General features: G+C 40.4%; 1 protein-coding gene and 1 long non-coding RNA gene across 4 annotated transcripts in view; one reads left to right on the plus strand and one right to left on the minus strand.

The window, feature by feature from the left end:
• Positions 1–237: 237 nt before the first annotated feature.
• Positions 238–1,741, minus strand: LOC134022846 (uncharacterized). The gene is made up of 3 exons (XR_009930692.1): positions 1,593–1,741; positions 466–518; positions 238–354 (listed from the first exon to the last, which is right to left on the minus strand). It is a non-coding gene; the product is annotated as an uncharacterized LOC134022846 (long non-coding RNA).
• Positions 1,742–8,582: 6,841 nt separating this feature from the next.
• The window catches only part of chs1 (chitin synthase 1), a 47,858-nt gene continuing 29,006 nt past the window's right edge, over positions 8,583–27,434 (plus strand). For 2 of the 3 annotated variants that reach the window (XM_062463263.1, XM_062463264.1), the window contains exons 1-6: positions 8,583–8,741; positions 10,516–10,651; positions 11,037–11,222; positions 18,882–19,930; positions 20,013–20,108; positions 20,199–20,363. In XM_062463263.1, the coding sequence (XP_062319247.1) occupies positions 8,695–8,741; positions 10,516–10,651; positions 11,037–11,222; positions 18,882–19,930; positions 20,013–20,108; positions 20,199–20,363 (1,679 nt within the window). In that variant the 5' untranslated portion in view covers positions 8,583–8,694. Of the gene's footprint in view, positions 8,742–10,515; positions 10,652–11,036; positions 11,223–18,073; positions 18,197–18,881; positions 19,931–20,012; positions 20,109–20,198; positions 20,364–27,434 lie in introns of those variants that run through there. The other variant, XM_062463266.1, reaches the window with a different exon arrangement.

Raw genomic sequence — 27,434 nt, forward strand, 5'->3', positions numbered from 1 at the left:
GCTGTTAAGCCCCCCCTCTACAATGCACCATTTAAGTGATGGTGTAACTGGCCATGGCACTGTCCAAGGCTTCGTCACCTATGTAAGTACAGGGACTCGCCAACACTCAAGTATAACACATGCAATGCATGGCTACCCCCTCACTCTCCTCCTCTTCCTCCTTTAGCTTGGTCCATGGACGTGGGTCAGACCTGCCAGTGGGGGCTGTGCCCTCAGGGTGCTTACATTGAAGCAGGACGGTGTTGAAGCTGACATCGTCCTGTGGCGGGAGCAGGCGCTACTCCCCATCTTCCTGGGAGTCCACGTCTCCATCAGCCATCTTAAACAGGGCAAACCTGGCTCCTTCTCCAGTACCTTTTACACCACAATAGAAGTAAGTAATTGTTTCCAGGCCCATTAGGAATGTTGAATGGTCTGTGCAAATGTTTAAAAAATGACATTTCTGCTATGCATGTCTGTTTTCACCTTGCAGGAGGTTCACCAGAAGGCCATCGACACCATCAGCATCCTTGGCATGTCTGAGGAAGAGGGACAGCGGTCTTTCTTTTTGGAGGATGGCCGTGTTATCAATGTCAAGGAGGATCTTTGGACCGGCCACCTCCAAGACACAACTCCAACTCTGCCCTACACTGTCCAAGTCACTCTGGACGGGATGTCCATCACATCCTTTGTGCCCTTATCCGAACTGTAATGGCAAGCATTATAGAGGATATGGGGTAACAATACATTTTTCTTTGAATGTACAGTGACTCTCAGCGACTATTTTTTGGGTCCTTACTACGATGCACTCGGCTCATGATTCGATACGTATCACAATACTGGGTTCACAATACAATATGTATCCAGATATGTTGAACCCCCCCCAAAAAATTATAATTCTAATTTAACAACTTCAAGAATGTGCAATATTTCAGTATTTTATTTTAACTTATGGATGTTAAGTAACAATGTGTATTCATTTGTGTCACTGAACAACTGATGTTTTCCATGAAATTAGAAGACGGAACTTCTTAAAGCAGGTTGTAGTTGCACCCACTGCAAGACTTTGTCGTTGTGGTACCGTCTTAAATGAGACAATATGTTTGTCTGAAACTGAAATAGAAGATGCCCTGTCCACAAGTCCGACGTCTGGCAGCATTTCGGTTTTACAGTCGCTCGACAACTGGACATGCTGTGTGCACGTGTGACGAAGGTGCAAGAGGTAGCGTGTTGGTAGCTCAATCAATAGGATAAAACGGATGTCATATAAATAAAACAAATCGGCAATGCTTTTTTTTTGCACCACGATGTATTGTTACACCCCTAGTCCTTTGAGACTGAAAAGCTTAGTACAATGTTGAACCCTAACGTTACTCCTTAAGTAGCATATTTGCTATTGCCATGCCTCTATCACGCTGTCTGCATGACCTAAGCTAGCTAGCATGCTGCAGCAGCCCAGCCAACGTTTTTTTAATTCAACTAAATTCATTAACTGAAAGGACATATAAATGTTAATATCAGCCTGTCATATAACATCTAAAACATGAACACACACGTTAAACTCATTGTTTTTGCATGTAATAGGTATTTAATGTGCAGTAATCTGCTCTTACCTGTAATTTAGGGCACTAAATGAAGCGGACGTGACAGGCACGCCTTCCAGTACCAAGCCGAATGAACGAGCAGCGAGCAAACGTCCCTCCCTACACCTCGCAAGGCCAAAGCAATCAAATCACATCTTTCCAGCTACCGAAACAATGGATTGTAGATATCTCCTGTACAGTCTATGATATCAACCAATAAGTAAACTTTCAGAAACAATGAAATACAATGAAAAACTATTCACATTGTAAGTTCAGTGCACATTGTTTTTTTCATTATATCTACAGAGATAAAAATGTTTGATTATGCATTTAAATATCAGTCTTCTGGACACAGCTTGTGATAAGTATGATATGCTCTTGTGTGCTATGACATAGATTTTTACGATATGTGCCCAAAAATGCTTAAACAATTTATAGGTTTATTTTGCACAAACGTATCCCTCCTGCACCCAACATTTTTACGCAATAAACTCTGTTCAAACATCAACCTGTTCAAGCTGACCAGCTGTTTACAAACCCATTTATACTTCCAGTAGCATGCCGAATGAACGAGCAGCGAGCAAAACGCCCCTCACTACACAATTTAAGTAAAGGAACAGTTTGAAAATACCACAATGCAAAACAATGTCACTTTCCTACTGCATTCTCAGTGTTGAAAAATATATATTTTTTTTTACCTTCATCACTATTCAAAGCAAAATCGTGTCAACACACTTAAGCTAAAAACACTAATTGATAGAGACTTGTTTTAACTGGTATCACTACTCAGTTTTAAAATATGAAAGGCTGGGAAATCATTTTCTATTGTGATGTAATAAAAAAACTCAGAACTTTTTCTCACAATAGTGTTTACATACTTTCACACTGTTTTTAAGCTATAAACACATTTTTTACAGTTGTTTTTGCATCCTTTTTCACCTGTAAAAACTATCGCAATGCATAACAATGACAGATATACTTATAACATTTTTTAACCCTTTCACACGTAGGTTCTAAATTCCTTGACTGGTCCCCCAGAGTGAGTTTTTTATGCGCGTGATTTTGGATCAATCTCAACGTTCCAGAAATTGATTATGACGCATTAAAATCGAATTGCTATACAATTTAAGTATTTCTCGGTTCGCATTTTCCATTGACCTAGTTTGCACCCCGTATTAGTGACGAATACTCCATTCATTGGTTGTTTTGTTTATCCACCTTCTCGTTACGTATTTCTTCCGCTTCAGGGGACTGGCGGAAACCTTCAAAGTAGATATTTTGGCTATTATTCTGGTGACTGAAGTATTTGTATAACTCAAATTATACCACCCATATAGTTTGCACGATACTGAGATGAAAGCATGAACTGTTGTATTTCACGAGGTGATGTTTTTGCCAAACTAGCTAGCTCGTAGTGTAGTAAAGAGTCAATCAACAAGTTAGCTGTTGCTAATTTACTAGGCTATGTTACGTTGTTTGTGTGGTCGGATTATAACGAATACAAAATAATTTGGATACATCCAGTCAGTCTAATTTGATTTCTATTCATCGTTTTGTTTTCTCTAGCTGGCTTCCATCTCGTAAACCTTCTGAGTTGGCAACGCAGCCAGTGTTCACAAAATAAGTTACTGGATGGAAGCCAGCTAAACGAAAACAAAACGATACATTACAATCCTAGTAATACGCTAGACTGACTAGATGCACTTGCATTACTTTGTTATAATCCTACTACACAAACTACGTAACATAGCCAAGTAAATTAGCAGCAACTGTTGATCGTCAACCAAATTGAGCTATAGGCGAGACTGGAACATGACTCCCACACACCTCGGCGAAAGGCGATCAAGCAAGCTCATGCTGCTTGGATACCTTCAAACCTTTTTGGTTGGCTTCTTTATCTGGGAAACTTTTCTGGTGAGTAGATTATTTATACCCACAAAATATACACATACCTGTGGCATGATATTGAGACGAAAGCATGACCTGTGGTTGTTTTCCACTATCTGATGTTTTTACTAGCTAGCTCGTAGTAAAGGGTATTATTCAGGTAACTAGCGATTACTAACTTGCCATGTTTAGTCAAATTAAAGCAAACACAATAATTCAGACATCCATTCTATATTGATGGCTATGTTTTGTGATCTCTTGCTACCATCTACTGTCATTAATTTCCGTGTTGATAGAAAATGTATTCCTCATTTATTGTCAGGCCACAGTTCAAGCAAAAATGAGAGGCAAGTGTAATTTGTTTGGAAAATCTGGGCTAGGGCTAGTTGATGGACGACATGTAGAATAAACCAGACTTTATGCTTATTCAATCTAACAACCTATTGAAATGACAAGACGGCAATGTATGACTGTAATGTTTCATAGGGTAATGAAACGCACCACTTGTCATACCACTTGATTGCCTGCTGTTGACCGTTTTCTATATCTTGAACATCTCCCTATAATTTTACAGGTGAATGTTGGCCTGCACAGGCCCCGTTCCAAGAAACAGAACATGACAGCACTGCTGTACAAATTGTCCATGTATAGTACATGGCCTTCTCTCAGGTGTCGAGCAAGTACGGTCAGCACAAAGTGACCATTCCTTGCTGAACATCAACGAGACTGTCAAACACCTAATTCCTTGATGTACCAGCAGCATGTTTATTTTTTTGCAAAGGCTGAAAGCCCATCTCCCATCCCACACCATCACCACATTGCATAGAGGGACTGTAGAGAGCATCCCAAGGAGCTGCATCACGGCCCGCAGAGGACAGTGAGGACAGCTGAGAAGATAGTCAGGATCTCTCTGCCCTCCCTCACAAACATCTATACCAAATGCTGCATCCCCAAACCCACACGCATTGTGGACAAACCCATGCACCCCACACGCTCCTGTACATCATCAAACTCAATATTTTTGCATATTGCTGCTACCGCAATAACTGATGTCCATGTATTATGGTATTAGTATGTTATGTTTACATTCAGTTTCCCTTGCACTAGCTTACTTGTTTACATTCACAGTATCCCCACTTCTTGGTGTTTTGAGGCATTTGTCACAAATGTCATCTTGTCTTATTGGACCAATTTTATTGACCTAATTCCACACAGTTGTTGTAGTTGTCTAGGTTATGTCTAGGTCCTGGAAGAATGTTGTTTTGTTTCATTGTGTACTGTAAGTATATGATGACAATAAATACCAGTTGACTTGTCATGACAACAGATCCAGAAATCCCAAGCCCTTCATGATCCTGGATGTCCATAGTGGATCCTGTGTAAAGGATCATGTCCTAAACATAGCCAGTACATCACTCAACTCAAACATGCTGTACCTTTTTGCCGATATGTTGACGGAAGCTTTGCCTACCCCTACACAGTAAGGTTTTAAATAATTTTGATGTGATATTTTTTATAGCTGTGTACTAATGATATTCATTGATATGTAACGTGACAATGACGAGATTGTACCCTTTCCTGGACATGTAATTAGCTACCTGAAATGAGTAAAAGGATACGTGTTAAAAATTAAGAAACGTGTTGGTGTGGGCTTTTTAACTTATTAAAATATTTATTAAAATAACTTAGTACTGTCATTACTGTTCCGATTTTTAAATATTCACACAGGTGAATCCACAGTGAATTGATATGATATATTATCGTAGTGTAGCTTTCGAGAAGCTAACTTGGCTAATGACGATAATGTAGGCTGCCATGTTTTTTGTTTTGATCAGTACTCTGCATTGTGGGTGTCAAATGGTCAATGAGATGACCTAATCTTCTCACGAGAAAATACTGAGGTGTACGGGGTCAAGGGGTACATCATCAAGGGTCATATTTGTTGCCGGAAGACAAAAAAATCAAAGATGGCCTCTAGTAGCTCAAAACGAGACGAAAGACAGACGAATGTCAGATGTTTGAGATGCATATTTGTGAACGTATATCTATTATTTCGATCTCTGGTTGGTTGTACAATAGTAAAATCTGTTGAAAGCGATAGCCAAGTCAAGGAAAACGGATAATATTATGGTTTACTAGGTGGCGTGAGTAAAGCGTGAGTTATTTTTGGTTAGCTGTTAGCTAACATTAGCTAAACTAAATTGTTTGAACGTTTTCTTATGGATAATAAAGATAAACTTTCTCAAAATATACAGTAAATTGAGATTCATGTTTATAACATACGCCTAGGCTAATGCTGAAGAGTTTATTGTTACGTAATAAGCCAAACTGGACATTCTAAAGGACGCGTTCCAACACACCGGTGTGTTGGTACGCTCCAGGGACCAGCCAGGACTCAACACACCGGTGTGTTCGTACGCGTCAAAGGGTTAAAGCACATACCTCTTTTAAACATTTTGTAAAACCTTCTTCACTATTCAAGCCATCAAAACAATCGTTTCGACTGCTTTCAGCAAACACACACATTTTCTTCAGGAAATGTACCTTTCTAGTTTTTTTTAGCACTTTAAACTTTAATACCTTAAAAACTTTAAAAGTTATCAATGAGAAAAGTAATAGCACACTAGAGCAGTTCAGACTTTATCAAATGAAGTTTGAACGGTGTTTTAAACGGTGTGAAAGGAGTAGGCGACGGAAAAAAGTGGGAGGAAAAAAAAAAAATAATAATAATAATAAGTATGCAGAATAACAATAGTGTTTTTGCTTGCAGCAAACACACTAATAAAGATTCAAAGAACAATACTTGGAATGCTGAAGCAGCATTCCAACCATAAAGAGAAACAGGAAAACAATAGTGAGATTCTCACAATCATATATATGTGAGAGAACAAAGGTTGTGCCCTTGCCGAAGGCAAAGCACACCCAATAATAAAGAATAAGCGCAGCTAGTTCAGGCAGAGCAATCGGGCAGAGCGCGTCATCTGCTCATTACAACACCTGTGTTTGCCAGCACAAGCCCATTGGGCCATGTCCGATAAGACAGCATTAAAAGGCTGTCTTATCTTACCCCCATGCTGTTTGTATGTTCTATCCATCAGGGGGATTATATCTCTACCTGCCTCATATGTCATGTATGTATGTGTTGCATCGAAGAGGCAGGGAGGGCTTCCCTTAGATCATCCACTCCCCAAAGTCAAACCTACATGTCAATGTCATGTAACAATAAATCCTCAAATCTAATATGTGATTGTCTTGACTGAAATAAATGTATATGAGAGAGAACAATGGTTGTGCTCTCGCCGAAGGCTTGAGCACACCCAACTAGGGTAAGGTAATGCATCTGAAGTTTATCCCCATCTTCCATAGCTCTAAGTAGCAAATATAATATAATCATACTGTATAGCCAATCAATTGTTTTAGAACACAAAGGATGAAAAAAAAAATGAGCCAGGTGAACAAGAGGGAAAGACACATTAAATCACTGCGGGCATGGGAACATTTTACACAACAAAACCCTATGTTTAAAAAAAGGAAAAACAATATACAGATAATAACTCTTCATTAATCATCAGGTTAGGCAAATTTGGTCAATGTTTGGGGTTTTTCCCCAGAAACTTGAATCTTATGTTGGCATTTATATGCTCCCTACTTTTGTGTTGCCGATGTTCCTACTGTCGCAGTACAGTACCACTCGAACCTTCATACTTATAACACTTATAGTCTAACATTCTCACCTATTCGGTGTTCTTCATTTAAAAATCCACAAAACTTTCGGTAGGGTTAGTCATTCTGGAGGAGAAAAGTGCTTTCTCTCGCACACACTGCTAACTAGTAGCTGCTACTGATGATGGCAACGGAAATTTAATACAGTAACTGAACACAAATACACATTTCTAAAACCAAGAAAAACATGAATACTTCCTCAGTCTCCTGTAACACGAAATACCTAATTTGAATTGAATAATATTACTAAAATGCTCACTTATCACTCTCTCAGTCTCTGAAACAACAAACGTCACAAATGTTCTCAACACATTGAGAACACCCGGAGACGCTGAAGAGTCTTCACCCCCAATAATGCTCTCTGGATTGGCTGAACAGCATGTCAGTTCATACTGCAAAAGCTTTGATTGGTGGGAGGAGGTCCTCCGGAAGTAGTATTAAATCATGTAAGCATGTCTATGGACGGGTGGTTCGGCCCACCATCCGCTAGGTTTTGTATTGAAGTCAGTGCTGCCAGAGAAGGACGGAGGCTAGCTGTACTCCTGATGTACCAATTGTACCATAGTTCTATCACAGACAGTGCTGTTGAGTTACCGTAGACCTTCAGTTCAATATTGTGTATTTTTATACATATTTTGGTGTCATTCATATATTTAGTATAGTTGTTTTATAAAAATAAAAAAAAGTTTCAAGTTTATTGGATGATAAAATATAAAATAAGAGGAAGATGACCATTCTCTTCCTCCCCTGACGAGTCTCCACTAACACACACACAGATTCCTGTCATTATTAGGGAGATGATGTAAAAGGGTATGGCTATTGCAATACTACAGACCAAGGAGAGGTGGAGGTGTATGCTTCGCAGAACTGGGAGTGTAGTGACAGATAAATTATGACAGTAGACTGGAAAGGAAATTATTTTATGGTATAGGTTAACTGAGGTAATTGACTGTTATCAGCAGATGGATGGACCTGACAGATTCCTAATGGTGCAAGCTAATCAACTAGTACCAAAGTCCACCTTATTGTATGTATAGAAAAACGAAGGACACAGTATAAGGATCAGCAACCAAATAGAACTTGTACATATGGCTTTGTATGTAAGAGCCAAGAATGATCATGGTTAAATAACTTCCTCTGACACTCTTGTCCATTTTGTTGTGGGATAGTAGCTGACAGTGGATTGTAAAAGCCATCTAATTCCTACCCTTGTACAGTCATTCAGCTGTAGTACAACAATAAAACAGTTATCTATCAAATACGTGTATAGATGTGTTTTGTGAGACAGTGACAGTTGCCATGTGACGTCTTGAGATTGATCCTTGTACCTGTTCATGAGTACAGTAAAACCAGCCCAGTTTGGCAGATGGTGTGGGTTTTTTGTGAACCTGCACACTCGTTCCTCACTTTTTACTCAAACACCGTTTATGAAGTTAGGTTCTAATGCCTGGCCTAACAGACTAATACCATCAGACTTACTAACCACCGACAACTGGCTAACCAGTCACTGCCTACTATCAACATGGAGGAACTCAAATCAAGAGGACGCAAACGAGAGGGAAGACACAGGTATGTATGGTATAATAAATGTTTTTACTTTATTAGAGCAGTGTTCACTGAATAAAAATCAGTACAAGCGACTCCACAGTTAATGTCACTAACTGTATCAAATTACTATCCACACCACTGCATAGAACAAGGAAATTAAAGAATTCGGTTTAGCTTCTCTTAGATGCTCCATTATTGGCATATAGAAACAAACATGTTTTTTTCATTGTGATGAAGAAAACATCCTCCCTACCTGAATACTGAACAGTGTTGGGAACGTTACCGAAAATTACTAATTAGTTACAGTTACTTATTTCAGAAGTAACTGCATTACTTTACTAGTTACTGCATAGAAAAGTAATAAGTTACAAGGGAAAGTAACGTTTGCGTTACTTTACTTTTAATTCCTGCTTCTATTATCAACCCCCCCCCCCCCCCCCTGAAGGCAACGGACTCAACTGTTGACATAGGTCGCATGTCTTGACAACATACCTGGCAGTCTGTTTAATTCTGCCTGGCTTAGAGACTGGAAATACTTCTGTTTAAAAGCCTCGGCTGTTTTGATGAAGTGGCTCCGACTGCTTGATCAGCGGAGCTAGCACTGGGTTCTTTTACAATTAGCTTTGTAGAAGCGTGTTCTTTTACTAGGTGCTTGTGAAGATTATAATTACTATTCTTCGCAGTGGATACAGTTCTCGCACCTGCACACAAACTACAACTAACCAGTATATTTTTATCCTTGATCTGGACAAGGGAAAAATAATGTCGATATTTCCATGACAAAAAGCTTGCATGGTCCGAACTGTCGGCCATTGTGTGAGCTAGTCTAAAATGCGGATTGTTTAAATTAGATTAACAACAGGAAATTGGGGAATTCATGCAAGAAAAAAGTAACGAGTAACAAACCCATTTAAATGTCATTAATGTAACTGCGTTATTTAATTGAAAAAAGTAATCAGTTACATTACTAGTTACCGCCAAAAGAAGTGGAGTTACAGTAACGCGTTATTCCCAACACTGGTACTGAAGGCGTCTTTCTGTAATCTGTCATTTGGTACATTGATTTAAGTAATGCGGTTTTATTAAGCAATATACTGTGTGCAGAGGGAAGAAACCGTATCCTCATGCATTAAGTTTTCTCTGCCCTCTTTATTTTTACCGCCCACTGTTGCTCACATATCAAGTATATGACATCATCTTGATTATTCTTAGGTGAACCTTAGCAGGAATATATAATCTTGACTGGCCAACGGTTGTGTTGATTTACTGCAATGTTATAATTTCAGCCAAAGCTCATTCACCTTGCTGAATGATAGTTAAAACAGCTGAGGGCTTTAATTTAAATATTTTATTGTTTTTAGTCTTGATTTGTACCAAGTACAGACAGTCATATGTCTTCAGAATTTATTAACAAACAAATCCTAATCTTACGTGAGCATTATAAACATATAATATATACAACGCTGAGTGGTATTGACCAATGTGTGTATATAGCATTATACAGTATTTATTGTACATACTATGATAAACATATAACATGTACCACCCAGATTTGTTTTGTTAAACTTGTAAAACAAAGCTGTGTGGTATATTGTGTATATACAAAAACTAAACATGAGTGTTCAGTTCACAGCATCTCTCCCAATGCCCCCTTCTTGGAATAGAGGCTATCAACTGAACACGCATGTTTAGTTTTTGGTGTTGTAATTTGCCTACAATAACACCCACAATGTTATAGTTTATTATGGATGTGATGATGATGTTGATGACATTATATTCCCTGCGGCCCTCTCAGGGACACATGGGACCCATTCCAGTTAAACCCTATCGGGGCGGAGAAGGAGCAGACAAGGCATTGCTTTGCACTGGCGCAGTACCTAGTAGCAGTGATAGTGGGTTTGCTGGTCCTTGCCAGTGCTGTCATCAGCAAGGTAACCTTAAATTATTGTTACTTTATTATGAACTGGCCAACACAGAACAATGACATTATTACTTGCAAGTGTAAGTTAGCCTATCTTTTATGTTTTCAACTGAAAGTTATTCTCGTTGTTAAGACTTTTTTGAAAGAATTGTGAGCATAGAAGGATTTGATCAAAAGACAAAAATATTTTTAATCTAGATGACTTGTCATGACAGTGTTTATAATTATCTCCAGATTGTCCTCTCTTCCTTATTGATGATGTTGTCATCCTCATGACAACCTGTTTTACTGTTTGACTTACTACCCAATGGCACTGGTTTTATTTTCTGCTCTTTGTACTCTCTTATCTCTCTTTCTCTCTGTCTCATTAACATAAACACACAACCACTCACCAGGGCACTCTGCTGGTGCTGTCCACGTTGTCAAGCCCCTCCTCTCTGCGAAGCCCTAAGCAGAGACAGTTCTACATGCTGATGCTTGTGTTGTGCCTCATTTTCCCAAACCTGCTTGTCTTCATAAAGTCTCTTTGGAAATGTGCATTCAAAAGCTTTGTCAAGCCCAACATGAAGACCTTGGGCCTGGTATGTAATGAATCAGAAAAACAACATGATCATGATAAGTTACCAAATACCTTGTGTTTTTTATGTGTTGTGGAAGTCATTAACTTTTTTCTCGATTGCTTGAGCACATTTGACAACAGAACAGAATTTACTTTTCCAAACAGTTAACACCCAGTCCCAAACTGTTACACAAACAAAAAATACACAGATAACACTTAGCAAAACATACAAAAACTTCACATCCCAATATATCTAAAAGTTTGACAGTAAAATTAAGTCAATCTAATATCTGTGGGCATCGTAGGACTGTAATAAGCACAACAAATCATTAAGGTTGGACTGGCACTAATGATTGGACAGGCTCCTTGTCTGTCTCTGTCTACCTCCCGGCGGTAGTTAGGCAGTGCATTCATGTGTTTTGGAGGAGTGGCTTTTAAGGGAGGGGGTGGGATATTTTGTTTTGAATCGTTTCAAACTCGAGCTGAACTTGCTTAGGTTTGCAAAACTTATAATATATAAACTTATTATATAATGAGAAAAAGTTCAAGTCTTTTATTGTCAGGTGCACAGAACAACACAAGGTCAGACTGGGCACTGAAATTCTTAGGACAAGACAACGCAAAGCAACCTGGCATAACATAACATATAAGTCTTCAGAACATAGATTACACCTATGATAAGCTAAAATATAATACGTTTCCTGAATATACAAAATAATATACAATACAGTATACTAAACCTATAATACACATAATAACCTTATAAAAAAAACTTGAAAAAAGGATACCGTTGCACTTGTTAGGTGATAATGGAGATAAAGTTGATCCCAGTTTCATTAAAAGTATGTCAAGAATCGAGAAAAACTGTCAAATGTTTCATTCAGAAGTGTGTAATAATTTCTTATACAAATTGTACCATAATTAACAACTCATCAATTGACCTATCGCGAAAGCCACGCCCCAAAACGGCTTTGACCAATCCTACCTTAACTACCGGTCACTACTTAAAGAAGCTCTGTCAAGCTTTCGGTCGTTACTGCCTTGCGGACGCGGTGTGGTCTCAGCAGAGTTCTAATCCGTTGGAAGCAATGAGAGTGGCAGACGCGGAAACTGAATGTACGTAGTAAGTAGATATATTCAAGTGTTAAATAGTAGTACAGTTGACAGCGTTTATAAAATAAATAAACAAAGACAGCAAAACGGATTAATCTTCAACGCGTCCAGCCGGTTAAATAAAAGATCCGCTCCGTGAACGTTCTATTTCCGCATGGCAGAATTGCTTGGTGTAGCCGTAGCGTTAAAGTGCAAAATGCCATACGGATAGTCCGATAGCAAGTACCCCTGAAGTTTAGAGGGGAGAGTCAATTTTCCCCTTTCCACAGCCCAAAATCCAAGAGTGAAACAGTGTGGCATGCCCCATTCTCAGCTGAATATCTTATAGATCAACAAACATCTACTTTTGTCTGTTTCAACGTTCAGGCTGTTTATCAATCCGAAGAACGCTAAGAACGTACTTGCGTTCTTGAGAAGAACATTCTTAACAAGCGTCTTGTGAGAACGGTCTTGCAAGACCGAAAGGACGGCGAACAATTTGAGATGCGTGTTCTTATGGAAGCAAATCGTTACCAAAATTCAAATGCAAATGCATTTCCAGAAATGCATTTGCATTTTAAGAATGTGGCTGCATTATTTGACTCAAATGAAATTAGTAATCAATCAACCTATTTGCATTTTAATTTTCTTCTTCAAGAGTGCTCAATCTTTCACTTAATTAAAATGAAAAAGAAATAGACATTTGAGATTTAATTTTCAAAACATGCCCCAGCAAATAGATACCAAAATTCAATTTGAAATGTAAAATTTGAAAATTAAAATGCATTTCCAGAAATGCATTTTCATTTTAAGAATGTGGCTGCAAAATCCTGACCACAATTCAAATTCAAATGCATTTCCAGAAATGCATTTTCATTTTCAAGAACGTGGCTGCAAAATCGTGACCACAATTCAAATTCAAATGCATTTCCAGAAATGCATTTTCATTTTAAGAACGTGGCTGCAAAATCGTGACCACAATTCAAATTCAAATGCATTTCCAGAAATGCATTTTCATTTTAAGAACGTGGCTGCAAAATCGTGACCACAATTCAAATTCAAATGCATTTGCAGAAATGCAAAATGAACGAAAAAGCATTCTGAGCGGCGCAGCAGAGTGACGTCAGTAGCCGCTCTTCTTCAGCTCCCTGCTGACCGAGCTACCCATCTTGTTCGGTAGGGAGCGGTGTGCACATCTGCATTGCATTACATTGCAAATGTGCCGGGAAATTGATTGAATTGCCGGGTCTTTAGAGCAGCGTTCCCCAACCGGTGCCCACCGGTCCGCGGACCGGTACCGGTCCGTGGGTCACTTCGTACCGGGCCGCACAAAAAAGAATTAATAACATTATTTCCTTTTAATTGATTATCAGAGTCTTAAAGACGTTTTATTCTGAAAAATGACCTGATTCTCTCCTTCTCCGCGGGCCTTTTCACCTGAGCAAAAAAGCTCTGCAAAGACGTGTGTTTACTCATTTTTTAGCAAGTTTGTGGGCTTTATTGAACGGTATCATGCGCGTCTCTTCCTCTTGACACATGACAAGTGATAGTTACCACTCAATGAAGCCTGTTTGAGACAACAACTCTATCGGTGTTTTGGATGAAGGCTATCCTGAGATCGCCACTAAAGCACTGAAAACCCTGCTTCCATTTCCAACATCAAGCGGGATTTTCTGCCGTGACAGCAATCAAACAAAATTATGGAATAGGCCTGAACTGGATATAAGGAATGCACTTCGGGTGTCACTGTCGTAGCTTATAGTCACACACAACAGTGGGACTGACACATCGAAAGCTAGATAGTAACAATATAACGATGGAAAACCAGGCTAAGAAACTTAAAGATGGGTCAATTGAAAAAACGGCTGTTTATTTTACATAAAACTCCAAAAACGATTTTTCGCTCAAATCAGCTAAACTATTTTTCTCGCATTAGGTGTGGAAGTCACTAACTAGGATCAAACCCAGAATGTACATGCATTAGCAGCGCAGCTGTCCAGGGCCTATCTTTCCTCCCAGTCCGTTCTGCCGGTCCGTGAAAATATGTCTTACATGAAAGCGGTCCGTGGCGCAAAAAAGGTTGGGGACCGCTGCTTTAGAGGACGCATCACAGACCATGGCGCTCCCTCAAATTGTGCAAACACTGTTAGAATTAGCTGAACAGGTAGAATCTAATAATATATCTGAGTCTGATGCCCGTGACCGAGTAGAACAAGTCATAGAGAGCTTGGCTGCATACTCTGCCGTCACAGATTTACACATTAATAGTAGCTCTGCCACTGTTTTAGTCATTGTTTGACATCAAGTTGCTCAGTCTGTGATGCGTCCTCTAAAGACCCGGCAATTCAATGAATTTCCCGGCACATTTGCAATGTAATTGCAATGCAGATGTGCACACCGCTCCCTACCGAACAAGATGGGTAGCTCGGTCAGCAGGGAGCTGAAGAAGAGCGGCTACTGACGTCACTCTGCTGCGCCGCTCAGAATGCTTTTTCGTTCATTTTGCATTTCTGCAAATGCATTTGAAATTGAATTGTGGTCACGATTTTACAGCCACGTTCTTAAAATGAAAATGCATTTCTGGAAATGCATTTGAATTTGAATTGTGGTCACGATTTTGCAGCCACGTTCTTAAAATGAAAATGCATTTCTGGAAATGCATTTGAATTTGAATTGTGGTCACGATTTTGCAGCCACGTTCTTGAAAATGAAAATGCATTTCTGGAAATGCATTTGAATTTGAATTGTGGTCAGGATTTTGCAGCCACATTCTTAAAATGAAAATGCATTTCTGGAAATGCATTTTAATTTTCAAATTTTACATTTCAAATTGAATTTTGGTATCTATTTGCTGGGGCATGTTTTGAAAATTAAATCTCAAATGTCTATTTCTTTTTCATTTTAATTAAGTGAAAGATTGAGCACTCTTGAAGAAGAAAATTAAAATGCAAATAGGATGATTGATTACTAATTTCATTTATGAGTCAAATAATGCAGCCACATTCTTAAAATGCAAATGCATTTCTGGAAATGCATTTGCATTTGAATTTTGGTAACGATTTGCTTCCATATGTTCTTGCAATGACTTCTGGGAAGTCGGATGCGTTCTCGCCAAGCCCCCACCCCTCGCCCCTCGGCTTGAAGCAACGGCCCCGGTGGATGTAGGTGGTATTGCATTTCTTGTTAAACTTCCGGCTCTTCCGGTCGTTTTCATTCTATTAAAGATCCTGTAAAGTGGAATTAAAAACGAGTTTCAAGTTCACCACACCACAGAATAATGTGTTATTAACTACCCATCCAAATTCGAATGAAAAAATAAAACCGACAAGTATGTTCAATTAGGCTTTGAAATCGTAAGAAAATCAGCAGTCTTCTCTGTTCGAGACTGGGGGGGCGTGTCGCCTGAAGGAGCTGAAGCTCGGCCCCCTCGCTGGAAGGCGCCGCCTCTCTCAAGTAAGCTACCTACAACCCAGATAATGGACGCTACGTCAAGCCGAACAAAACAGTATAGAATTAGAATGTATTTGTTCAATTAGTGAAACATACAGATGCATATAAATGAAATATTCCCCTGAGCTGTAACACAGGAGTAAACATTTACAGCAGACAGTGAGCTCTCCAACTACTTCTAGCACATTAGCTACCATTTCACCAAAATACCATCATTCTACACCGAGTAGCCTAATATCAAGTTAGCGGTTTGCACTAACTCATAGCAGAGATACCTCTGGAAACGTTATCTAGTATAATTATAACAAGCACACAGAACTGAGTGATGAACTGCTGGCGGCGGTGGATGGTCCAGGTGCGACCGGAGGATGAACGGCCGGGGGGGCGATGCTCGGTACTTGCGGTGCAAGAGAAGCCGTGTGTTGGTGAACCTCGTCTGTCTCTGGTCCATGTTAAAACCGTCCGCCGTGAAATGGTCGGTGGCGCAAAGGCGGCTGTTGGAGTTTATCCGAAGCTTTCCATGAGCGTGGCTCTTCACAGAATCTATCAACCTATTTTTCCTTTCATTATCAACTTAAATGGCGTTGCAGTGCAGCTGGAGTTCTTGCATCCAGGGAAGATGCAGTTGCGGGTGGTGGGAGACATCCTGAAGCTAGCTAGCTAGCTGATGTAAGCTACAATAACAGTACAGCAGGAGGAGCCATTCAGTGATCTGACGTAGATGGGGCGAAATGACGTAGATAGGGCATTTTTTGGCTCCGCCCATTAAAACCTGATCTGAAAACGGAAGAGAAACTGTTCTTCGGTCTAACTCCACATTTCAGTGCGACAAAGTTTTAGCGCTTTGCACATGCTTTCAGGAACTAATTTCACACATATATAATGTACTTACAAGCAAAACATGGAATTTACTTTACAGGATCTTTAACTCCAGTCAACATTTACAAAACTATCTCCCCCAATAATTTTTATTCGATTCTCGAACCTGGCTCATACTACTAGCTTTTTCATAGAATAATTTTTCCTGATTTTTGCTAAGTTTGAAACCAATCCGAAATGGGTAAACTAGCACCCCATGTATTTGCTTACGTCAATAAAAGTTGCCTGCAAATGTGCTCGCGGATACTAATAGGGCACGAGCACAAAAGTTCACATTGGCCGATAGCCGATTTATCTGGAGCTGAAAGAAATGGCTTGAGTTGCCTGCCCTGTTGTAGCAAGTTTAGCAAATGGTTGTCACACATACATTAAATGTTGTTAATATAGTTTATTCCCATTATATTAAAACAGATTTGATTTTTCATAAAAACGTTCATGACATGATGGCAAATATTATATTTTGTTAAGCGTGAGCATAGATTGTTGACATGTCTGGAGCAAAGACGAAGATTAATACTTTAACTGATATCCACAATAGGAAATGATATATATTTAAATAATATTAGTCTTGCCTTCAGAAGCTTTTGTTAAACACACTCATTATTCTTTTTTTGATTGTGTCATCAAGCCAGACTGCTTTTGTGGGACAATGAAGGTCCTCAGTGACTCTGTTTCACCCCCACTTATATCTGTGCGCCATGATCTGTGATGCGTCCTCTAAAGACCCGGCAATTCAATAAATGTCCCGGCACATTTGTAATGCAATGCAGACGTGCACACCGACACCTACCGAACAAGATGGGTAGCTCGGTCAGCAGGGAGCTGAAGAAGAGCGGCTACTGACGTCACTCTGCTGCGCCGCTCAGATTGCTTTTTCGTTTTCGAATTATGGGCAGTACTCTGCGGGCAGACCACGAAAACGATAAAAGCAATTTCCGCTCTGTTTTCTTTGCGATTATGGCATAAAATGTGCAGTCTTGAAGAAGAAAATGCAAATAGAATGATTGATTACTAATTGTATTTATGAGTCCAATAATGCAGCCACATTCTTAAAATGAAAAAGCATTTCTGCAAATGCATTTTAATTTTCAAATTTTACATTTCAAATTGAATTTTGGTATCTATTTGCTGAGGCATATTTTGAAAATTAAATCTCAAATGTCTATTTCTTTTTCATTTTAATTAAGTGAAAGATTGAGCACTCTTGAAGAAGAAAATGCAAATGCAAATAGGATGATTTATTACTAATTTCATTTATGAGTCAAATAATGCAGCCACATTCTTAAAATGAAAAAGCATTTCTGCAAATGCATTTTAATTTGGGTCACGATTTGCTTCCATACTCGCTGGCCAAGTCACCACCGATGCATCCTCGATAAAAGGGCGGATCAAGAACACTTCCGGGTATTTTTGGCGTTCTTGGTGACTTGTGTTCTTTGGATTGGAACTATACTTGGGCAATGAAAGATGACGTCAAACGTGTTTGCAAGAACACAAGAACGGAAAAAAACGTGGATCGATAAACGGCCACTGTGTTGCTATTGTACTCTCTCTGAAGCCCTACTAGCATTAGATGTGAGACTACATTCGCAAAACTGGATTTAAAAATGATGGTTACTATTTACTAATAATATTAGGCCTACTTCTAATATTATCTTATTAGTAGCTAGCTTTTAGAGCTACCATTACCAACAAACTAAACTAACCGCTTGATCCTTGAGGGTTTTTGTTGGTTGAGGGGCAGTTCTATGGGCGTATGTGAAGCCCTCTGTGACATGCTTGTGTGTAAAAAGGGCTATACAAATAAATTTGATTCGATTAACCGCTGTAAAGTAAAGCTAGATAGAGCTAGAGGCCAGGTAGCTACCGAAGCTAACGTAATGTTGTCAACTGACCATAACTACAACTGAATATTCTAAATATATCCACTGCATATTGCAATCCGTTTTCCCTCGATCTGGAGTTATTACTCCAAAAATAATCACTTACACTGACTAAGTGCAGCACTTATACAACAGTTTAGTATAAAGAAGCAACTTCACGGACTAACAATGGTAACTAAGGTGGGCGTGGCTTATGCCAAAGGTCATTTGATGATGATTGACAACATAATACTATTACATCTTTTGTCTCCTTTAACATTGTCTCATCTGGCGTCAAGCTATGTGATCAATTCCTGATTTTCTTTCACTTTAGACATTTTTAAACTGCCTCTGATGTACCAGACTTGTGATCTATAAAGTGTCCTTCTATGTTCCAGATGTGTATAATCGAGTGTCTGGTGTCTCTGGGCACCTCTGTCTTGGTCTTAGTGGTGATGCCCCAGTTTGACGTCCTCACAAATCTGTTCATTTCTGGAGGCGTGTGCATCCTGTCCTCAGTCCTACAGATCGTCTTCCGCCTGCAAAAAGAAAGCTGGAAGATCATCTTCCCAATTTGCTCCCTCATCCTGGTCCTGGCAGGTTACTTCTTGCTGGGAATTGACTACTACGTACGTGTGTCTTCCTACGTGGCCAATCAAGAAAGTGACTGTTTTGTGTATGTAGGTGTGGGTGTGTTTGCCTCCCTGTTGGTGTCTCTAAACTGGTGGGAGAACTCTCTGCAGGCCAGCAACAGCATCCAAGAGATGCTTACAGAGCTGGAGGGCTTCAGGGACTTTGTGTTTGTTTTGACCAGCATCCTGAGAACTCTGATAATAGCAGCCGTCTATTTCATCTACTACAAGCTTTTTACCAACACAATTGTTTGGAGCGACTTCTACTTGGGGGAAGATAAGGAGAGCCTGAAGATTGGCCTAATCGTCTTCTTCATGCAGGCTTTCTTTTCTGCTGCCTGCCATTGGTTTGGTGTTGTGGCATGTAAGATCCACGCCATCCGGATGAGCTTTGCATTACCAGTGTGTTCCACTGGTCCAGCTATGCTTATCCTGGGAATCATCCTTTTCATAACACAGGCAGATAAGTTGGATGGTGTAGACTCCACTTCCATCCAGGACTTCTGCTCCAGTCTTGTGGAACTGAGCACCAAGAACACCACCCCAGTGGTTCTGCTGGAGCTCACCAGAAGCATCTGTAGAACGTCTCTGAACAGTCCATATTTGACCTGGCCATTCTCCCTGCTGGCCCTGGAAGGCATCTGCATGTGGCTGGGCTTCTTAACCTGCACCTACTACGTCTGGAAGATCAAGGTGCAGCGGATCGAAAGGACCTCCCAGCTCTTTGTGCGCCGCCTCTATGAATCAGCGTTCATTGACCTGTCTCTGTTGCTCAACACCAAGATGAAGGTGGTCCGCGCCAGGAACCAGGAGAGGTGAGTGCACACCTATCTCACAAGTAAGAACATATTTATCTAAGGTTATACAGTATTTCAATTCTCCTCTCCCTGCTTCTAGTAATGATGATCTGGAGAACTGTGTTATCTACCTATGTGCCACCATGTGGCATGAGACCTATGATGAGATGCTGAAGATCCTGACCTCAATGTTTAGGTGAACTGAAACTTCATACACACCGTTCCAAAACCACTTATCATTGATATACTCTGAGGAAGAAGTTTTAATTTGTGGTTAATGTTTCAGATTGGACCGCTACAGAGGTGACCCTAAGGAAGAGCATAAAGACGTTTTTGACTTTGAGTGTCACATCTATGTAGACGACTCATTTATGATAGAGAAGGGGACAAGCAGGAAGCTGGTCAACAGTTACGTCAACGACCTTATTCATGTCGTCATAGAGGTGTACAGGTAGCAAAGTCAAACACACGCTACAGATGGTGGCCAATTACTTTGAGCAGAGCGTTGCAGCAAAAAATTTAAAAAGTGCCAAGATGCAACAATATCTATATTGTGTGTTTATAGGAGGAGCCACTGGTTCTGATTTACAGTTCTTAGATCATGTACAAGGAATACTGATCCCATTGTCTATAGCCTAATTAGATACAGTAGTTGTACACTAACCCCCTATTCACACCGGACCAATGGTGCAGTTTACACAGTTATACATCATGGACAATGATAGATCCATCCTAGAAGTTAAGCAACACTAATTGTATGACACCCGAAATCCACAAATAGTCTACACAAATTTGTGTCAACTAAACCTGGTCACGTTGCAGCCGTAAGGCCCCATAGACTCGTCCGGTGTGAATTTCGTTGAGGACAGAATAAACTCGTGTTGCAGCTGTAATGTACGGTGGCCGACATGTGCAAACACGATGCAAATTAAGAAAACACATGCAAATAGACAAAACACAAGCAAATTAAGAAAACATCTTCATTAATTTGACAACACATGCGCAGCATTCAGCAAACGCGCTGCAAATACACACAACACAACCAAATACATAAACGCGCTGCAAAAACGAAAGCACGCAAACCAAAAACGCTGCATCCAGTTTTCACAACGGAAGTTCTCCAGGCTTCTAGGGGGAGCGCTAAGTGGATCAGCTTGATTTTCGGCCACACGGGGCGAGAGAGCATATGAGAAGTTTGGACCAACATCAGTGGCGGTTCTACATTGAATTACACCCAGGGCGAGACGTCCTTCGCGCCCCCCCCCCCCCCCCATTGAAATCAAAAGGCTGTTATGGTAATACCGATTATGTTCTATACAGCTAAAACAGCCTGGGGTCAAATTGACACCAAACATAATAGGAGGGTTACATAAACATGCCCTTACACGCTAAATGTCTGTTATTACATGCTATATTAATATAACTTTTAGGGAGGAACACTTTTAGTTATGACGTTAAACTATAATTTGTCACGAAATACAGTTGTAGCAAATAGCAAATGTTCGTCTTTGAAACTACCTACTGATTTGAAAATTCCGTTGGCTAATTACAGGGCCTAACCTAAATAATGAAAATAAATAATAACTGAACTTGTAACAGTTTTGTTGCAAAGCACACTATTATGGTGAAATGTTATCTCGTGTTTGTTGAGTTAAAACCGAAATATTGTTGTTGCATAGCAAGCATCATAGCAAAAAGGCTAACAAACGTAAGAGTTAGCCTATACCCACCAATTAACATTAGCCCTTCATTCATGACATGGATACCGTAATAATCATACAGAGACATATTTGCATACCTTTATCTTTTTCTCGTTTCTCCTCTTCTTTTCTTTTTTTTTTCGAAATTGGGCACCTGATGGCTTACTTGACCTTTTCCTGTCCATCTTCTTTGGCACTCAACAGTCAACAGATTTCCCATCCCCCCAACACTGTCACTCACGACCAGAAGTCAAGACTAAACCAATTCACCTTGGTGACCACAATCGTTGTGTTACATATTTTTATTAGCCATTTCACACAATTAAAAAATGTGCAGGAACTTTAGGCCTATATTTATAATATTATGAATGAAATGTGCGTTATTTGGAAGAAAGTCGAGGTGCAACTGACTTTAGCCCACTAATTTAGAGTATTGCACTATACAGTGGACCCCCCCAGGTGAGCTGTCTGTCCCCCTCCCCTTTTTTCACACAGCTTCTGTGCACGGCACCTTCTCAGCAAGCAGGGGTGCCTGCAGCTGCATGAAGGGGGCGCCAATTTGCCAATTCCCCACACAGTGAAATGATGGAAAAGAGAAAACCGCTTCGCGGCGCAGAGATTTTTTTAAATTTTATTTTATGCTTGTGCGCCCCCCACGTGACATGAGAAAATGCTGCTCCGAGCGGCTGCCCGGTCTGCCCGTGCCTAAAACCGCCCCTGACCAACATCGAAGTAAAGAGGCGACATAAAAAGGTTAGTATTCATTTTTACATGGGGCCCTCCTCTTTTACAGTTTTTCAAAAGAGCAACTTCGATTTTGGTCCCATTTCCAAAACAAACTTCTCATATGCTCTCTCTCTCTCTCGCTCCGTGGGGCCGAAAATCCAAGCCCCCACCCCTCGCCTTGAAGCAACGGCCCCGGTGGATGTAGGTGGTATTGCATTTCTTGTAAGACTTCCGGCTCTTCCGGTCGTTTTTATTCTATTAACTCCAGTCAACATTTACAAAACTATCTCCCCCAATAATTTTTGTTCGATTCTCGAACCTGGCTCATACTACTAGTTTTTTCATAAAATAATATTTCCTGATTTTTGCTAAATTTGAAACCAATCCGAAATGGGTAAACTAGCACCCCATTTATTTGCTTACGTCAATAAAAGTTGCCGCAAATGTGCTCGCGGATACTAACAGGGCACGAGCACAAAAGTTCACATTGACCGATAGCCGATTTACCTGGAGCTGAATGAGCCATATTGAATGAGCACAGGGAGAAATGGCTTGAGTTGCCTGCCCTGTTGTAGCAAGTTTAGCAAATGGTTGTCACACATACATGAAATGTTGTGTTTTTACGTTCATGACATGATGGCAAATATTACATTATGTTAAGCGTGAGCATAGATTGTTGACATGTCTATCTGGAGCAGAGACGAAGATTAATACTTTAACTGATAACCACAATAAGAAATGATATAAATATGACTAGTCTTGCCTTCAGAAGCTTTTGTTAAACACACCCATTATTCTTTTTTTTAATCGTGTCATCAAGCCAGACTGCTTTTGTGGGACAATGAAGGTCCTCAGTGACTGTTTCACCCCCACTTATATCTGATGGAAACATCTTGTATATAAGCCTAGTTCTGTTAATATGCCCCTTTCAAAGGCAAATGTTAAATAAAGTATATTTTAGACAAACTTCTCAAGCTTTTATTTATTACATTATTTCCAAGTCTTGTTAGATCACGTTATATCCATTAATAGGCGTTTGGTTTTTTAGAACATATAAAACACAGGCCACATTTCTACACTGATATGTAAATTGAAGGCAGTGTGAATTTAGTGGCATTTCGTTTGAAAATACAGTTGACAGTAAGCTATGGCAAGTCTGCATTATGGAAGATTTCTGTTACCAAAATAACTATTGAGCTTTCTTTGCCTGGCGAGAATAACGACGGAGCTAGTTGTTCATGTTAACAGTTTATTTAATCCGATACAATGCGTTGGAAATTGTTAAGGATAGTGTATCTGGGTAGTGGAGAATAATACAAGGTTAAACATCGGACCAAGTTATTTGTAGTTTAATGTAAGTAATGATGCAAACAACACACCAGGATGTTCATAGTCTAGTACAATGAATCAGTCGATGATGCAACAGCAGTCTCACAGAAACAGAGTCTCAGAATAGAAAAAAAGAAAGGCCTTCGTTGAGAAAGTGGTCGTGACAGAGATCAGAGAGAGTTCTGCCCACACCAAGTTCTGTCTCCCTGTCCTCGGGAGACAGGTCTTGTACCCCCCCCCCCCCCCCAGAGAGGGAGGTCTGTGACAGGCGATTGGTCAGAAGACCGTGGGGTGGGAATGTGGTTGTCCAATTAAATGTCCAGGGCGTTCATGGTGGCACAAGGTGGGCAGTCCAAGGATCTGGTGATGTTCGGAGAGGGAGGGGGCGGAGAAGACCCACAGGTCTACTCAGGCAGGGGGACAGACAAGACCCACAGGTCCGAGGTAATCCAAGGGAGGGGGGCTCCAGGGAAGGGAGTAGATCGCCCCAAAGTCCTGATGGCGTGCAGGGAGATGGGAGCTGCGCCTCCCAGGAAGGGGGGAGAAGGAGTCTCTAGGAGAAGGGGTGAGGCAGACCAGGCCGGAGTCGATGATGTATGGGGAAAGGTGGGGCAGGGTCTCCTAGGGGAAGGGGTAGATCATCCAGTGTGAAAAGGGGGGACAGGGGCAGGGTCTCCAAGGGAATGCAGGTGGGGCAGGGTCTCCAAGGGGAGGGGTAGTGTGAAAGGGGGGACAGGGGCAGGGTCTCCAAGGGAATGCGACCTCAGAACAGAGTATATCCGAACTGCAAGTCAGACCAGCCGGACTGACTCGTCCTTGAGCAGAGAAGAGTTACTGTCCCAGCATCACCTTATCTCTCATTTTGACCCTCTGCTCCCCAGAGCTGAATAGCCCACTGTGCTCACACCAGACCCTGAGTGCCACAGACTCGACTCCCATGCTGGCCTGCTTGACCTCAGCATTCCACTTACTTAGAATCATCTTGGTGCCTGAACCCATTTGTTCTTTAATGAATCAATTGATAATCATTGGATATATGTATATATTAGTATTAAGCATTACATGACGTGTGTATACATATACATACGAGGTAGTGATTGGTATAGCAGCATTGATCAGCAGTATGTTATCATTCCTTCACAAAATCATACTCAAATCACAAGAAAAAAAGCAACATATGTGATGAGTTCCATCTAGAATAGCCCTATATTAGCCCGGTCCAGTTTTGCGCTCTTGCTTGCCTCACTGCGCCACTGAGCACTTTTCATAGAAATGAATGGGGACGCCATCTTGGAATACAAAAGTTGCTTCCTCTAGTTATATTAACTCTATGCGAAAATCAAGCTGTTCCACTTAGCGCTCCCCCTAGAAGCCTGGAGAACTTCCATTGTGAAAATTGGATGCAGCGTTTTTGGTTTGCGTGCTTTCGTTTTTGCAGCTCGTTTATGTATTTGGTTGTGTTGTGTGTATTTTCAGCGCGTTTGCTGAATGCTGCGCATGTGTTGTCAAATTAATGAAGATGTTTTCTTAATTTGCTTGTGTTTTGTCTATTTGCATGTGTTTTCTTAATTTGCAGTGCGGTTTGTGTTCCCATTGTCTGTTTAAAGTCTCATTGTTGCTGGTAACCTATAGCAACCATTTCTCGGTAAAGCAAGCTAGGTAATGTTCTATATATTTATCTGGCTTGATCTGCCTAAGCCTTGGGAAAGCTTAGTTTTTTCACACTGTTAGAAACGACTTAAGAAAACGCTGTACTTTAATAAAAGGACGTACAAGTTCACGTTCACAACGGACTTTACGCTTCCTCATCATTGGAGCTACCTAGAGCTACTTCAGTCAAGATAAGAGTGTTTAGCTATGATGGACGCCTCGCTACGCGCTCAGGTGCCGGAATAATAGGGTGTAGCACTAGTATACTAACTGCCAAATGTGTGCATGTGAGAACGTGCAAAATCAGCAAGGGATCAAATAATTTTTTCCCTCACTGTAAACCAACAATTAAGCCAGGAGCACAGGAAGTCACTCTACTGAGTTTCAGAAGTTCAACATGGGGCTGACCATATCTTGATTTTGCAAGCTTCAATGAGCCTATGAACACTTGCCACAGAAACTAGAGGGACGCCATCTTTAAACAACTTGGATGCTTGGTCTACTTATTAATTGGTCTATGCCTGCAACGCCAGAACCCTCTAATTGATTGGCCAATATCTGTATATAGGCTGCAAGGTGAACCACGAAAAGTCTTTTAGAAAATGATTCCCGCTCCACAGTCTGGCATCTACACAATCTTTAGCTCATAAAAATGAGAGATTCGTGCTAAGCTACCAAAAAAAAGTTTGTCGCTGAAATTCCAGTCCATTATCGTTGCGTCTATGTTTTATGCAGAACTAGTTTCTTCAGAGCGTAATCGGATTTTGGTGGCACGGTTCGACACGTGATCGTTCTACACCAATAAGGTAGCTGCTTTTTGTCAACATGGATGGATATGTTTGGCAAATAGTGGATGGGACCTTGCACGTAACAGAAATTCGGCCCCTGACAGTGTTTTGCATGTGATACACTGCGGCTGCAAAAGTGCGTGTGAGACAGGCAGATGTTCATGTTTTTCTGCAGGACTGTGTTGCACAGACTTATGTCGTTGTTGTAATGGACTGAGTGTCCTTAATCTGTTATTCCTTATTCTGTTTTATACAGTTTTATATATCATATTTAATATTTTTCATTACGATTGTTTTTATGGTTGATCAGTGTTTTCATTTGTGGAAGAATGAATGAATGAATGTTACAACAACGACATAAGTCTGTCCCCCCCCCCCCCCCCTCCCCCAGGTTAATGTAATAGCCTAGTTTAATAACTAATGTAATATTGCACATATTTTCGTACTATTTCCCCTAAAGCAATAAGGTTAGGCTACTTAGAGACCTTCCACTCATAAAGTATGTTCTAAATGGCATAAATGCTGCCAATTATTAATTGACGTATTAATAATTGACGTTGGTCAGTAGCCTATCGATTAAGGTACTCGAAAGCATGTACACTGTCTGCTTCATTTGAGCTTGATAGGCTAAGCATTCTGTAGCAAATAATAACAATAAACCCACTATTTATTAATTAAAACTACTTCTGCATAGTAATGTACCGAAAATACAAACATAAGCAAAGGCAGCAATCGCTATCGAATCAACAGACATGTGCAATTTAGCTAGCAGGGGAATAATACAGATCACCAGTTAACTTAATTTAAATTAGCAAGAATATAGACTAATACAATAACAGGCTTAAATTAACTGACAAGTTAGCTATACGACTTCTCAAAGACGCACAATCTCAACTGCGGTGTGAAGCGCGTATCCATGCTATTCTCCGACATGCACTCTAACAATCACATAGACGTCCTACAATTTTGTACAACCCTATTTCTGATACCATGGCGGCAGAAATGTAGTCGTGGCGGGCCGCCACGGCAAAATAAACATAGGAAACACTGACGTGCAAGGTCCCATCCTCTATTTGACAACCATATCCATCCATGTTGACAAAAAGCAGCTACCTTATTGGTGTAGAAGGATCACATGTCGAACCGTGCCACCAAAATCCTATTACGTTCTGAAGAAACTAGTTCTGCATAAAACATAGACGCATCGACAATCGACTGGAATTTCAGCGACAAACTTTTTTTTGGTAGCTTAGCAGGACTCGTTCTTTTTTATGAGCTAAAGATTGTGTAGATGCCAGACTGTGGAGCGGGTTGAAACGATAACAGGGT

Source organism: Osmerus eperlanus, chromosome 6, assembly GCF_963692335.1.
Source record: "Osmerus eperlanus chromosome 6, fOsmEpe2.1, whole genome shotgun sequence".
NCBI classification, from domain to species: domain Eukaryota; kingdom Metazoa; phylum Chordata; class Actinopteri; order Osmeriformes; family Osmeridae; genus Osmerus; species Osmerus eperlanus.